The sequence below is a fragment of the Salmo salar genome, chromosome ssa22 (assembly GCF_905237065.1).
Source record: "Salmo salar chromosome ssa22, Ssal_v3.1, whole genome shotgun sequence".
NCBI lineage: Eukaryota > Metazoa > Chordata > Actinopteri > Salmoniformes > Salmonidae > Salmo > Salmo salar.
This window is the reverse complement of record NC_059463.1, coordinates 3,211,486-3,228,080: the sequence shown is the minus strand read 5'-3', so window position 1 is coordinate 3,228,080 and position 16,595 is coordinate 3,211,486. Positions and strand designations below refer to the sequence as shown.

General features: G+C 43.7%; 1 protein-coding gene across 2 annotated transcripts in view; it reads right to left on the bottom strand.

Moving 5' to 3' along the window:
* Positions 1 to 4,063: 4,063 nt before the first annotated feature.
* The window catches only part of unm_sa1614 (un-named sa1614), a 112,896-nt gene continuing 100,364 nt past the window's right edge, over positions 4,064 to 16,595 (bottom strand). For both annotated transcript variants that reach the window (XM_045705329.1, XM_045705330.1), the window contains 4 exons: positions 10,533 to 10,594; positions 10,121 to 10,296; positions 7,817 to 7,939; positions 4,064 to 4,761 (listed from right to left, as the gene is read on the bottom strand). In XM_045705329.1, coding sequence (XP_045561285.1) covers positions 4,687 to 4,761; positions 7,817 to 7,939; positions 10,121 to 10,296; positions 10,533 to 10,594 — 436 coding nt within the window. In that variant the 3' untranslated portion in view covers positions 4,064 to 4,686. The remainder of the gene's footprint in view (positions 4,762 to 7,816; positions 7,940 to 10,120; positions 10,297 to 10,532; positions 10,595 to 16,595) is intronic.

Genomic DNA, 16,595 nt, shown 5'->3' with positions numbered 1-16,595 from the left:
ACCAGGCAACTCATTTTTTTCCTAATTATAATTTAGTTCAACTATGCTAGCCTATGGAGTCCCTTGGGAAACCCAACCATCCAATAATGGGATTTATGAATAAATGATCTGGGCTGCCGAAAGGACTGATCTCTCTATATCATATAGTGCATATCAGGAAAGTATTCAGACCCCTCCACATTTTGCTTCATGCAGCCTTATTCTAAAATGGATTTAAAAAAAATCTCATCAATTCACCCATAATGACAAAGCGAAAACAGGTTAAGAAATGTTCGCAAATGTATTACAAACAAAAAACAAATATACCTTATTTACATAAGTATTCAGACCCTTTTATATGAGACTCGAAGTTGAGCTCAGATGCATCCTGTTTCCATTGATCATCCTTTGATTGGAGTCCACCAGTGGTAAATTAAATTGATTGGACATGATTTGGAAAGGTACACACACACCTGTCTATATAAGGTCCCAAAGTTGACAGTGCATGTCAGAGCAAAAACCAAGCCATGAGGTCGACGGAATTGTCCGTAGAGCTCAGAAACAGGATGTGTCAAGGCAGAGATCTGGGGAAGGGTACCAAAGAAATGTCTGCATCATTGAAGGTTCCCAAGAACAAAGTGGCCTCCATCATACTTAAATGGAAGAAGTAAAGAACCACTAAGACTATTCCTAGAGCTGGCCACCTGGCCAAACTGAGCAATCGGGGGAGAAGGCCCTTGGTCAGGGAGGGGACCAAGAACCTGACAGAGCTCAAGAGTTCCTCTGTGGAGATGGGAGAACATTGCGGAAGGACAACCATCTCTGCAACAGTCCACCAATCAGGCCTTTATGGTATAGTGGCCAGATGGAAACCACTCCTCAGTAAAAGGCACATGACAGCTTGCTTGGAGTTTGCCAAAAGGCACCTAAAGGACTCTCCGACCATGAGAAACAAGATTATCTGGTCTGATGAAACCAAGATTGAACTCTTTGGTCTGAATGTCAAGCGTCATGTCTGGAGGAAAGCTGGCACCATCCCTATGGTGAATCATGGTGATGTTTTTCAGTGGCAGGGACTGGGAGACTAGTCAGGATCGAGGGAAAGATGAACGGAGCAAAGTAGAGAGATCCTCGATGAAAACCTGCTCCAGAACGCTCAGGACCTCCGACTATGGCGAAGGTTCAACTTCCAACAGGACAACGAACCTAACCACACAGCCAAGACAATGTAGTAGTGGCTTGTTTCTGAATGTCCTTGAGTGGCCCAGCCAGAGCCCAGACTTGAATCTCTCTGTAGAGTCCTGAAAATAGCTGTGCAGCGACGCTCACCATCCAACCTGTCAGAGCTTGAGAGGATCTGCAGAGAAGAATGGGAGAAACTCCCCAAATACAGGTGTGCCAAGCTTGTAGCGTCATACCCAAGAAGACTCAAGGCTGTAAACGCTGCCAAAGGTGCTTAACAAAAGTACTGAGTAAAGAGTCTGAATATACTTATGTAAATGTCATATTTCATTTTTTATTTTAAATACATTTGCAAAAATGTCTAAAAACCTGTTTTTGCTTTGTCATTATGGGGTATTGTGTGTAGATTGATGAGGGGAAACAAAATACTTAATCCATATTACAATAAGGCTGGAATGTAACAAAATATGGAAAAAGTCAAGGGGTCTAAATAATTTCCGAATGCACTGTATAAACAACTTTTGGAAAGCTCATATTCTGAGCGAGCCATTAAAAAAAGTATTGTCCACAGATCTAAGTGAATTTGAACAAAAAATATGACCTCAGCATCCTGCAATCCGAAACCATCAATTTATACATTTTAAGTTTGTTCACAGACTGTATTTAACACCAAGGAAACGTTTTATGATGAAACAGGCCCCAACTCCCAACTGTGCACTGTGTCCCCTAAATCAGGTAGGCACATTCTTTCATATGATGTGGGAGTGCCCTGCAGTTAAATGCTACTGGGACGAAGTTAGAAAATGTATGTGCATGAATTTAAATATTCATTGCTTTGCATATACTATGTTACTTAATGATGATAGGTCCTTGAATCTCTCAATAAATCAGAGATGATCACTGCTGGCATGCAGCACTGCCGCAAAAAAAAGATCTTGGCTCCTAAATGGCAATCACCTCACTCTCTCCAAATTCCTCAGAAGATACAGTTACTATTAGACGTTATACCATTAGAATGATCTACAGTGAGAATGAATGGTGCTAATTAAGAAACAATTGAGGCCTGGACAAATACACTTGACTCTAAAGAATAACCCCAGCTAAAGCCCAACACATCCAAATAAACAAATCTATAAAAGTCCAAACATACAAACAGGCTCACTTATTTATTTTATTTTTTACATACTAAATGTATTGTTACTTGTTGGCTCTGTGTTAAAATCATGGTGATTAATAGTTTGCATTTGTGTTGCTTTTAAAATGTTTTTCTTATTTTTGATTGGCAGCCCACGGCTGGATGCGACTTAACTATTCAATAATATGAATATATGTATGGTGCATGTACAGTGGGGGAAAAAAGTATTTGATCCCCTGCTGATTTTGTTCATTTGCCCACTTACAAAGAAATGATCAGTCTATAATTTTAATAGTAGGTTTATTTGAACAGTGAGAGACAGAATAACAACAAAAAAATCCAGAAAAACGCATGTCAAAAATTTGAATGAGGGAAATAAGTATTTGACTCCTCTGCAAAACATGACTTAGTACTTGGTGGCAAAACCCTTGTTGGCAATCACAGAGGTCAGACGTTTCTTGTAGTTGGCCACCAGGTTTGCACACATCTCAGGAGGGATTTTGTCCTACTCCTCTTTGCAGATCTTCTCCAAGTCATTAAGGTTTCGAGGCTGACGTTTGGCAACTGGAACCTTCAGCTCCCTCCACAGATTTTCAATGGGATTAAGGTCTGGAGACTGGCTAGGCCACTCCAGGACCTTAATGTGCTTCTTCTTGAGCTACTCCTTTGTTGCCTTGGCCATGTGTTTTGGGTCATTGTCATGCTGGAATACCCATCCACGACCCATTTTCAATGCTCTGGCTGAGGGAAGGAGGTTTTCACCAAAGATTTGATGGTACATGGCCCCGTCCATCGTCCCTTTGATGTGGTGAAGTTGTCCTGTCCCCTTAGCAGAAACACCCCCAAAGCATAATGTTTCCACCTCCATGTTTGACGGTGGAGATGGTGTTCTTGGGGTCATAGGCAGCATTCCTCCTCCTCCAAACATGGCGAGTTGAGTTGATGTCAAAGAGCTCCATTTTGGTCTCATCTGACCACAACACTTTCACCCAGATGTCCTCTGAGTCACTCAGATGTTCATTGGCAAACTTCAGACGGGCCTGTATATGTATTCTTGAGCAGGGGGACCTTGCGGGCGCTGCAGGATTTCAGTCATTCACGGCGTAGTGTGTTACCAATTGTTTTCTTGGTGACTATGGACCCAGCTGCCTTGAGATCATTGACAAGATCCTCCCGTGTAGTTCTGGGCTGATTCCTCACCGTTCTCATGATCATTGCAACTCCACGAGGTGAGATCTTGCATGGAGCCCCAGGCCGAGGGAGATTGACAGTTCTTTTGTGTTTCTTCCATTTGCGAATAATCACACCAAATGTTGTCAGCTTCTCACCAAGCTGCTTGACGATGGTCTTGTAGCCCATTCCAGCCTTGTGTAGGTCTACAATCTTGTCCCTGACATCCTTGGAGAGCTCTTTGGTCTTGGCCATGGTGGAGAGTTTGGAATCTGATTGATTGCTTCTGTGGACAGGTGTCTTTTTTTACAGGTAACAAGCTACGGTTTGGAGCACTCCCTTTAAGAGTGTGCTCCTAATCTCAGCTCGTTACCTGTATAAGACACCTGGGATCCAGAAATCTTTCTGATTGAGAGGGGGTCAAATACTTATTTCCCTCATTAAAATGCAAATCAATTTATAACATTTCTGACATGCATTTTTCTGGATTTTTGTTGTTGTTATTCTGCCTCTCACTGTTCAAATAAACCTACCATTAAAATTATAGACTGATCCTTTCTTTGTCAGTGGGCAAACGTATAAAATCAGCAGGGGATCAAATACTTTTTCCCCCCACTGTAGCCCCCCCACCCCCTCAAGAAAATAAAAAAACGAATAAAGATTTGGTCACACAAAAAACAAAGCAAAAAATGTAAACATATGGCTTCCCCAAGATGAGGAAAACTTGAGCGGTGATGTTCAAACAATGTTCTCTCCATCGGCGTACATTCATGATTAGAACCAAAGTTCCCGGAGTGCCCCATGATCCTTCGGTATTTTTTCAGGTTCACCTTTAACCTTTATTTTGATAGGGAGTCATGGCTGAAATCAAGGTCTCTTTTCCAGATGAGCCCTGTATAGCACAATACACATCAAAATACACTAAACACATTAAACTACACATTCATATATACATTTAAAATACACAACACATGAAAAGCAAAACACAACCAGAAAAAACAGACATTGTTCAGGAAAAAAGGTCCCCTAAGAACTCAGTGGAGATTAAAGGAATGTCCAGAGTTAACCATCTCTGAGCCCAGGTCCGCTATCCCCTACATCTATAGGTTAACAATTAGGTAAGGTATGGAATAAGTTTGAGCCTGGTCCTGAAGTCATTGGGAAGGGTGGCAGGTTGCCAGGTTACTTTACAGAACATGTCCTCCAGCTTTTGGCTTGTGTCAGTCAAACAACAAATGGACGAAAGATGAAGGGAACAGGCCTTTCTTGTTTGGCTGGCCCTCAACGTATCCATGCTGTGAGGACAAAAGAACAAAATATTGATGGGTTGCACAAAATATTTCTACCGTTGACCCATCTACACCCCATTTGTATGTTTGTTAGTTCAGGTTGTCTGCTTTTGTGACTACGGGGGGAGATTCCATTGGAAGACCAGATGGCCTATTGAGTATCCAGAGGAGGAGGAAGCTGTTTATCCTATAGCCCTCCTATATAGGGTTTCTGGCATTGTAACATTACATTTACATTACATTTAAGTCATTTAGCAGGCGCTCTTATCCAGAGCGACTTACAAATTGGTGCATTCACCTTATGATATCCAGTGGAACAACCACTTTACAATAGTGCATCTAAATCTTTTAAGGGGGGGGGGTTAGAAGGATTACTTTATCCTTTAAGGTATTCCTTAAAGAGGTGGGGTTTCAGGTTCACATCACAGCTCTAGAAGATAAAGAATACAATGGACATTATATCCTGTCAGACCTAGGTTCTAATACTATTTCAAATATTTCAATTACTTTCACATTTGAAAAGACAAGTAGTTGAATATTGGAATCTATTTGGAAATACACATGGAAAGCATTTGAAAATACTGACTCAAATACAGTCCCATGCTTTTAACCCATTTATTTGCTTTTACAAATAACCATTCAAAAACTCGAATAAAAGTATTTGATTGTTTTCGGGCTGTGTATTTGAAAATACTAAAATACACAGAAAAAAGTATTTTGAATACCAGATACTCAAATACACATGTATTTGAACCCAGGTCTGTATCCTGTATGAAAGGGGATCTTTGGGTTGGACTAGACATTCTATACTTGTCTTTCCATCTTACTTTTGTTTTCTTTCTTAACTATTCAATCCACATTGCAGAAGTTCAGCTTTACAAGGTAAACTCTGCATATGTCGGCTCAATCGGAAATTACTTTAACATTTTTATTGCAGAATCTGTAACTCTTCTGTTAAAAAAAAGAAAGTATGTGGACACCCCTTGAAATTAGTGGACACCGCTTCGGCTATTTCAGCCACACCCGTTGCTGACAGGTGTATAAAATCAAGCACACAACCATGCGACCTCCATAGATAAACATTGTCAGTAGAATGGCCCGTACTGAAGAGTTCATTGACTTTCAACGTGGTTCCGTCATAGGATGCCAACTTTCCAACAAGTCAGGTCCTCACATTTATGCCCTGCTAAAGCTGCCCCGGACAACTGTAAGTGCTGTTATTGTGAAGTGGAAACATCTAGGAGCAACAATGGCTCAGCCGCAAAGTGATAGGCCAACAAGCTCACAGAACGGGACCGCTCAGTGCTGAAACGCGTTGCGCTTAAAAATCGTCTGTCCTCGGTTGCAACACTCATTACCGAGTTCCAAACTGCCTCTGGAAGCAATGTCAGCACAATAACTGTTCCTCAGGAGCTTCATGAATGGGTTTTCATGGCCTAGCAGCCACGCACAAGCCTAAGATCACCATCCACAATGCCAAGCGTCAGCTGGAGTGGTGTAAAGCTTGCCGCCATTGGACTCTAGAGTAGTGGAAGCGCGTTTTCTGGAGTGATGAATCACGCTTCTTCAACTGGCAGTCCGACGGACTAATTTGGGTTTATTGGATGCCAGGAGAACGCTACCTGCCCAATTGCATAGTGCCAACTGTAAAGTTTGGTGGAGTTGGGCTAGGCCCCTTAGTTCCAGTGAAGGGAAATCTTAACGCTACAGCATACAATGACATTCTAGGCGATTCTGTGCTTCCAACTTTGTGGCAACAGTTTGGGGAAGGCCCTTTCCTGTTTCAGCATAATGCCCCCATACAAAAAAGCAAGGTCTATACAGAAATGTTTTTTCAAGATCAATGTGGAATAAATTGACTGGCCTGCACAGAGCCCTGACCTCAACCCTATCAAACACCTTTGGGATGAATTGGAATGCCGACTGCGAACCAGGCCTAATTGCCCAACATCAGTGCCCAACTAATGCACTTTTGGCTGAATGAAAGCAAGTCCCCGCAGCAATGATCCAACATCTAGTGGAAAGCCTTCCCAAAAGAGTGGGGGCTGTTACAGCAGCAAAGGGGGAACAAACTCCATATTACTGCCCATGATTTTGGAATGAGATGTTCAGGTGTCCACATACTCTTGGCCATGTAGTGTATTTCTTCGCCAGGGCAGCTGGGTTTATGAGGGCCTGGTTGGAAGTTTTGTCGACGACTCACTGATGCAGATATGGAGACTGAATGAAACAAGGTCAACGGAGAGGAATCTGGTCAGAACCAATTCCAGCTGTCCCGCTACGAACTATTCACCTTGTTTCGCAAACTGACAAGCATCTCTTTTGGATGTCCATCTCCTTAAATCAGTAAATTATTCTGTCAATTATCACACAGATACCCTAGCTGACAGGAAAGGGAAACTTGTGATTTGAACAGGGATCTCTGTCACAATTCACAAGGAGGAGGATTTACTGTAAATCACTTGGCTTTTTACAGACAGAGGAAATATGATACTGGAGGTAACAACAGTAAAAGTCTGAGGGCCCAGTGTTTTTATACAGATGTGACGGAGTGTTACGGTTTGGAAACAAGATTGACCCCCCTGGCTCTCTAATGGTGCATGTTGACTTGTAAACCTTGGGATTATTTACACTACAGAAACAGAGCAGACCCAAGCCTGTGGCTACGCACGATTGACCAGACTGGATAACACAGAATGTACGAGTCCCTTCCTAAACACCGATCACTAAATGGTTTACCCCTTCAATGAATGGTTAAGGTCAGCGCTAATTGCAAGCAGCTGAGTTAACTGTGTCTGTATTTCTTAATATATTTCGTATATTGTTTATGTTTGATGTATTTATGCAGGGCTCATCTGTAAAAGAGACCCTAGTCTTAGTATGACTTCCCTGTCAAAATAAAGGTACAGTTTGCACATTTTGTTTACTATATCAATTAAGCTGTTGCCCCAAAACTTTGAACCTACACACTGACCTACTGCCAAAACAGATTTGTGGAGGGCAATCTGATACTAAATCTGTGTCTGAGGGCAACTTCTACCTGTAACTGAGAGGTACCTACCCACCAATCAGCATCGTCCTCTCCAAGCACAACCAATACCTCGCCCTCGTTGAAAGTGAGCTCATCATGGTGGTCACCCACACAGCCATAGATGGCTTGGACCCGCATCACTTTTGGCTTGGGCTGGAAAACAAGCAGATAGAGACACAACAGCACTACTGAGTGAAAAACACCATACCAGTAAGGAAATAAAAACATTACACCATCCCTAAGGGTGACTAAGCCAAACCTGTGCTTAACCAAAATAACATATTTGTTCTGAGGGGGAAAACACCCAGTAGAGAAAAACAGGTGTATGCCCCACAGTAATGATTCAGGGAAAATGTCAAAATGGGTATTTTTCTGTTATTAGAGTAAGTAACGATCTCAAACTGAGCATCTAATGCTAGGGGGGTGACTAAGACATGGAGTTGCCAACTACACTGTTTAAAAAAATAAAGGGAACACTTAAACAACACAATGTAACTCCAAGTCAATCACACTTCTGTGAAATCAAACTGTTCACTTAGGAAGCAACACTGATTGACAATAAATGTCACATGCTGTTGTGCAAATGGAATAGACAACAGGTGGAAATTATAGGCAATTAGCAAGACACCCCCAATAAAGGAGTGGTTCTGCAGGTGGGGACCACAGACCACTTCTCAGTTCCTATGCTTCCTGGCTGATGTTTTGGTCACTTTTGAATGCTGGCGGTGCTTTCACTCTAGTGGTAGCATGAGACGGAGTCTACAACCCACACAAGTGGCTCAGGTAGTGCAGCTCATCCAGGATGGCACATCAATGCGAGCTGTGGCAAGAAGGTTTGCTGTGTCTGTCAGCGTAGTGTCCAGAGCATGGAGGCGCTACCAGGAGACAGGCCAGTACATCAGGAAACGTGGAGGAGGCCGTAGGAGGGCAACAACCCAGCAGCAGGACCGCTACCTCCGCCTTTGTGCAAGGAGGAGCAGGAGAAGCACTGCCAGAGCCCTGCAAAATGACCTCCAGCAGGCCACAAATGTGCATGTGTCTGCTCAAACGGTCAGAAACAGACTCCATGAGGGCGGTATGAGGGCCCGACGTCCACAGGTGGGGGTTGAGCTTACAGCCCAACACCGTGCAGGACGTTTGGCATTTGCCAGAGAACACCAAGATTGGCAAATTCGCCACTGGCGCCCTGTGCTCTTCACAGATGAAAGTAGGTTCACACTGAGCACGTGACAGACGTGACAGAGTCTGGAGACGCCGTGGAGAACGTTCTGCTGCCTGCAACATCCTCCAGCATGACCGGTTTGGCGGTGGGTCAGTCATGGTGTGGGGTGGCATTTCTTTGGGGGGCCGCACAGCCCTCCATGTGCTCGCCAGAGGTAGCCTGACTGCCATTAGGTACCGAGATGAGATCCTCAGACCCCTTGTGAGACCATATGCTGGTGCGGTTGGGCCTGGGTTCCTCCTAATGCAAGACAATGCTAGACCTCATGTGGCTGGAGTGTGTCAGCAGTTCCTGCAAGAGGAAGGCATTGATGCTATGGACTGGCCCGCCCGTTCCCCAGACCTGAATCCAAATGAGCACATCTGGGACATCATGTCTCGCTCCATCCACCAACGTCACGTTGCACCACAGACTGTCCAGGAGTTGGCGGATGCTTTACTACAGGTCTGGGAGGAGATCCCTCAGGAGACCATCCGCCACCTCATCAGGAGCATGCCCAGGCGTTGTAGGGAGGTCATACAGGCACGTGGAGGCCACACACATTACTGAGCCTCATTTTGACTTGTTTTAAGGACATTACATCAAAGTTGGATCAGCCTGTAGTGTGGTTTTCCACTTTAATTTTGAGTGTGACTCCAAATCCAGACCTCCATGGGTTGATAAATTGGATTTCCATTGATTATTTTTGTGTGATTTTGTTGTCAGCACATTCAACTATGTAAAGAAAAAAGTATTTAATAAGATTATTTCTTTCATTCATATCTAGGATGTGTTGTTTAAGTGTTCCCTTTATTTTTTTGAGCAGTATATTTGCCGGAGCCTTTGCATCCCAGCAGATAGAGCTATTGCCAACTTCAAGTATCCAAAGCCTGCTTGCCTAAAAAACACATTATCGAAACAGAATAAAAATGGCTGGCCTTTGGACGTATACAGTAAAATTCAAACTTAAATATAGTCTGCTATGCCTTGACCTCTACTAAATGGAAATACCAACCAAATTAAACAATTGATGATGAAAATTAAACTTTGGCGCAAGGGGATTAATGAAAATGAATTGTTGTCCTCCCTCACAAAAATAATGTAAGGAAAAGAGTCAGTCTGCCCCCTCTCACCAGTGCTCTCCTGGGCATGGGGTGTGGGGGATCGCCTTGGTGGGAGGAGGCCCCATTGGACTGCAGGCTGATGGAGCAGGGGGCCATGGGGGAGTTTAGAGGAGGGTGTCTGCTGCTGGGCTGAGGCCTCTGATAGACAAAGTGGGACTTTTTGCTTTCTCCATCTGCGCGGAATCCTGGGGGGCACAAAGGGGAGAGCGATCAATAAAGACACTCGCCCGTTATGTCGGTTGAATTCTATGTAGAGAGCATACTATGGAGAATGATCATGTGTGGTTTTACAACTACCAACCACTTCAAGAAATAGGTGTTACCCAATGTTGCTCCTGAAAAGGATGTGCTTTCATATGTGTGATATAGATTTAATCTGTAAAATAGATTTAATCTGTAAAATATAGATAGAATAGTTTACCTCTCTCTGGCAGTTCAGATAGGGAGTTGAGGGCAGTCACAGAGTATTTTGGAGACCCTGAGCTGAAATGAATGGGGAAAGACAATGTATACAGTAGTTGGCACAGTGTTATGACAGAATAAATTGATGTATCTGGTGACAGTTACTGAATGTAGTTTACGATGGCTCAATCAGTAAGGCTTGTCTGAATGGCTTGCTCCATTTAAATTCATACAGCATTACGACCAGGACTTTCCCGAATTGGATCCTTTGTTCCTACCCCTAGGGGAATTGAACTTATTCAGAGTGGACTTTTAGTCCGACTCAGGTGTGCACACCATCCACCTCTTCCGAGTATATTACTCGCAAATGTTTTCAGTCTCTGGATAATAAAGTAGACGAGATCAGGGCGAGGATCTCCTTCCAGAGACACAAGGGATTGTTACATACTCTGTTCCACGGAAACATGGCTCTCTCAGGATATACTGTCACAGTCAATATAGCCAGCTGGGTTCTCGGTACATGGCACTTACAGGAATAAAGAACTCTCCTCCGGGAAGAAGAAAGGCGTATGTATGTTTCATGATTAACTACTCATGGAGTGATTGTGATAACATACAGAAACTGAAGTCCTTTTGATCCCCAGACCTAGAATACCTCAATCAAATGCCGACCGTATTACCTCCGAAGAGAATTCTCTATACACAGTCACAGCTGTGTATATTCCCCCTCAATCCGATACCACGACGGCCCTCAAAGATCTACACTGGACTTCATGCAAACTGGAAACCACATATCCTGAGGCCACATTTATTGTAGCTTGGGATTTTAACAAAGCAAATTTGTGGAAAATGCTACCGAAGATCTACCAACACATTAACTGTAGTACTCGCTCTGTAAAAACATTGGACCACTGCTACACACCTTTTTGAAATGCCTACAAGGCCCTCCCCCACCCTACCTTTGGCAAATCTGATCACGACTCCATTTTTCTCCTCCCTTCCTATAGGCAGAAACTCAAACAGGAAGTACATGTGCTAAGGTCTATTCAACGCTGGTCTGACCAATCGGAATCCATGCTTCAAGAGTGTTTTGGTCAATCGGACTGGGATATGTTCCGGGTAGCCTGAGAATAACATAGACAAATACACGGATAAGGTGACATAGTTCATCAGGAAGTCTATAGGAGATGTTGTACCCACTGTGACTTAAAACCTACCCAAACCAGAAACCGTGGATAAATGTCAGCATTCGTGCAAAACTGAAAGTGCAAAACACTGCATTTAATCATGGCAAGGTGACAAAGAATATGGCTGAATACAAACAGTGTAGTTATTCCCACCGTAATGCAATAAAACAGGCAAAACGTCAGTACAGAGACACAGTTGAGTCGCAATTCAACGGCTCAGACACGAGACGTATGTGGAGGGTCTACAGACAATTATGGACTACAAAGGGAAAACCAGCCACGTCGCAGACACCGACATCTTGCTTCCAGACAAGCTAAACACCTTCTTCACCGGCTTTGAGAATAACATAGTGCCACCAACGCGACCTGCTACCAAGGACTGTGGGCTCTCCCTCTTCGTGGTCGACATGAGTAAGACATTTAAGCGTATTACCCCTCGCAAGGCTGCCGGCCCAGACAGCATCCCCATCCGCATCCTCAGAGCATGAGCAGACCAGCTGGCTGGAGTGTTTACGGACATATTAAATCTCTCCCTATCCCAGTCTGCTGCCCCCACTTGCTTCAAGATGTCCACCATTGTTCCTGTACCCAAGAGAGCAAAGGTAACTGAACTAAATGACTATTGCCCCGTAGCACTCACTTTAATCATATCACCTCAACGTTATCTGACACCCAAGACCCACTTTTGCATACCACCCCAATAGAGCCACAGACGATGCAATCGCCATCGCACTGCCCTATTCCATCTGGACAAGGGGAATACCTATGTAAGAATTCTGTTCACTGACTATAGCTCAGCATTCAACACAATAGTACCCTCCAAGCTCAACATTAAACTCGGGGGCCTGGGTCTGAACCCCACCCTGTGCAACTGGGTCATGGACTTCTTGACGGGCCGCCCCCAGGCTGTGAAGGTAGGAAACAACACCTCCACTTCACTGATCCTCAACACATGGGCCCCACAAGGGTGTGTGCTCAGCCCCCTCCTGTACTCCCTGTTCACCCATGACTGCGTGGCCACTCACGCCTCCAACTCAATCATCAAGTTTGCAGACAACAGTAGTAGGCCTGATTACCATCAATGACGAGACAGCCTACAGGGAGGAGGTGAGGGCTCTGGGAGAGTGGTGCCAGGAAAAATAACCTCTCACTCAAAGTCAACAAAACAAAGAAGCTGATCGTGGAGTTCAGGAAACAGCAGAGGGAGCACGCCCCTATCCACATCAACGGGACCGCAGTGGAGAAGATGGAAAGCTTCAAGTTCCTTGGCATACACATCACTGACTATTTGAAATGGTCCACCCACACACAGTGTGCTAAAGAAGGTACAGCAGCACCTCTTCAACCTCAGGAGGCTGAAGAAATTTGGCTTGGCCCCTAAAACCCACAGAAACTTTTACAGATTCACAATTGAGAGCATCCTGTCAGGTTGTATCAACGCCTGGTACGGCAACTGCATCGCCCGGAACTGCAGGGCTCTCCAGAGGGTGGTGCGGTCTGCCCAACGCATCACCAGGGGGCAAACTACCTGCAATCCCATGACACCTACAGCACCCAATGTCACAGGAAGGCCAAAAAGATCATCAAGGACATCAATCACCCGGGCCACCGCCTGTTCACCCCGCTATCATCCAGAAGGCGAGGTCAGTACAAGTGCATCAAAGCTGGTACAAAGACTGAAAACAGCTTCTATCTCAAGGCAATCAAACTGTTAAATAGCCATCACTAGCTGGCTTCCACCCAGTTACGCAACCCTGCACCTTAGAGGCTGCTGCCCTATATAGAATTAGAATCACTGGCCACTTTAATAACGGAACAATAGACACTTTAATAATGTTTACATACTGCTTCACTCATATCATATGTACAGTCGTGGCCAAAAGTTTTGAGAATGAAACAAATATTCATTTTCACAAAGTCTGCTGCCTCAGTTTGTATGATGGCAATTTGCATATACTCCAGAATGACATGAAGAGTGATCAGATGAATTGCAATTAATTGCAAAGTCGCTCTTTGCCATGGAAATGAACTGAATCCCCCAAAACATTTCCACTGCATTTCAGCCCTGCCACGAAAGGACCAGCTGACATCCTGTCAGTGATTATCTCGTCTGGAGATCACTCTGTCAGGCTGATTGAGTTCGAATAATAGACTGGAAGCTTCAAAAGAAGATTGGTGCTTGGAATCACTGTTCTTCCTCTGTCAGCCATGGTTACCTGCAAGGAGACACGTGCCGTCATCATTGCTTTGCACAAAAAGGGCTTCACAGGCAAGGATATTGCTGCCAGTAAGATTGCACCTAAATCAACCATTTATCGGATCATCAAGAACTTCAAGGAGAGAGGTTCAATTGTTGTGAAGAAGGCTTCAGGGCGCCCAAGAAAGTCCAGCAAGCGCCAGGACCGTCTCCTAAAGTTGATTCAGCTGCGGAATCGGGGCACCACCAGTACAGAGCTTGCTCAGGAATGGCAGCAGGCAGGTGTGAGTGCATCTGCACCCACAGTGAGGCGAAGACTTTTGGAGGATGGCCTGGTGTCAAGAAGGGCAGCAAAGAAGCCACTTCTCTCCAGGAAAAACATCAGGGACAGACTGATATTCTGCAAAGGGTACAGGGATGGGACTGCTGAGGACTGGGGTAAAGTCATTTTCTCTGATGAATCCCCTTTCCGATTGTTTGGGGCATCTGGAAAAAAGCTTGTCTGAGAAGACAAGGTGAGCGCTACCATCAGTCATGTGTCATGCCAACAGTAAAGCATCCTGAGACCATTCATGTGTGGGGTTGCATCTCAGCCAAGGGAGTGGACTCACTCACAATTTTGCCTAAGAACACAGCCATGAATAAAGAATGGTACCAACACATCCTCCGAGAGCAACTTCTCCCAACCATCCAGGAACAGTTTGGTGACGAACAATGCCTTTTCCAGCATGATGGAGCAGCTTGCCATAAGGCAAAAGTGATAACTCAGTGGCTCGGGAACAAAACATTGATATTTTGGGTCCATGGCCAGGAAACTCCGCAGACCTTAATCCCATTGAGAACTTGTGGTCAATCCTCAAGAGGCGGGTGGACAAACAAAAACCCACAAATTCTGACAAACTCCAAGCATTGATTATGCAAGAATGGGCTGCCATCAGTCAGGATGTGGCCCAGAAGTTAATTGACAGCATGCCAGGGCAGATTGCAGAGGTCTTGAAAAAGAAGGGTCAACACTGCAAATATTGACTCTTTGCATCAACTTCATGTAATTGTCAATAAAAGCCTTTGACACTTATGAAATGTTTGTAATTATACTAAAGACTAAAGACACTGAAGCAGCAAACTTTGTGGAAATTAATATTTGTGTCATTCACAAAACTTTTGGTCATGACTGTACAGTACCAGTCAAAAGTTTGGACACTTTATTTTTACTGTTTTCTACATTGTAGAATAATAGTAAAGACATCAAAACTATGAAATAACGAACGGAATCATGTAGTAACCAAAAAAGTGTTAAACAAATCAAAATATATTTTATATTTGAGATTCTTCAAAGTAGCCACCCTTTGCCTTGATGACAGCTTTGCACATTATTTATTTAACCTTTATTTAACTAGGCAAGTCAGTTAAGAACAAATTGTTATTTACAATGACGGCCTACCCCAGCCAAACCCTAACCCGGACGTTGCTGGGCCAATTGTGCGCCACCCTATGGGACTCCCAATCACGGCAGGTTGTGATACAGCCTGGAATCGAACCAGGGTCTGTAGCCTCTAGGATTGAGATGCAGTGCCTTAGACCGCTGCGCCACTCGGGAGTGCTAAAACTCTTGGCTTTCTCTCAACCAGCTTCATGAGCTAGTCTTTACCACAGGTAAATTCAATCATGTTGTAGAAACATCTCAAGGATGATCAATGGAAACAGGATGCACCTGAGCTCAATTTCGAGTCTCATAGCAAAGGGTCTGAATACTTATGTAAATAAGGTATTTCTGTTATTAATTTTCATTACAATTGCAAAAATGTAAAAAAAAAAATTGTAGATTGATGAGGGAAAAAACAATTTCATAAATTTTAAGGCTGTAACATAACAAAATGTGGAAAAAGTCAAGGGGTCTGAATATTTTCCAAAAGCACTGTATATGTCAAACTTACCCATGTTCTCTTACTTGCAGTTTTAAAAAATAAGCTACCAAAAACCCTCCAACTTTCCACCACCACCAGCTAAGACCCGTAATTGGAACTCCTTTCTCCCTTCGTTTTTTTTATACCAGATGCCCCACATAGGAATAGCTGCCATCAAAGCATCTGTCTCTGAGGACATTCCCTCAGAGATGAGGCCAATCCCCAAACTATTTTAATAAACTTTCATATTGCATTTTGTCTCTGCTGTTCATTCAGTTAAGCCTTAAACTTGATTGAACTACATACCAAATCTGGTGATTGACAACATCACTGCCGTGTCATGTACTGCAACACCCATAATTCATATACTTTCAATTGGAAACTCCATTCAAACCAATTTCAGGCAGTTCAAGGTCAGTCTTACCCAGGGGTAAAAGTAAGCTGGTACTTATTACCGACAAAATAAATTGTGAGGGTATGGCCTACTGGTTAACAATGAGCCTATCACAATAATTAAAACAAAGATGCCAAGAAAACGGTTGGCTATTATACTATTATTTATCATCACTGCATGACAGTCGCATGAAACATTTACAAATGGACTTGAAAACATATGGTATATGCTCCAAAATGCAGTGTGGTTTGAAGATAACAGTGAAATTTGGCAAAAACATGAGATGAGTGGCTGAGACCGAGATGCGTGCGGACAGCAGTGGAGGCATCAATTTAGGTTGCAAGTGTAGGCCTAATGAATAACAAATCACCGAAATGTAATTCATTACACTTTAATGTTT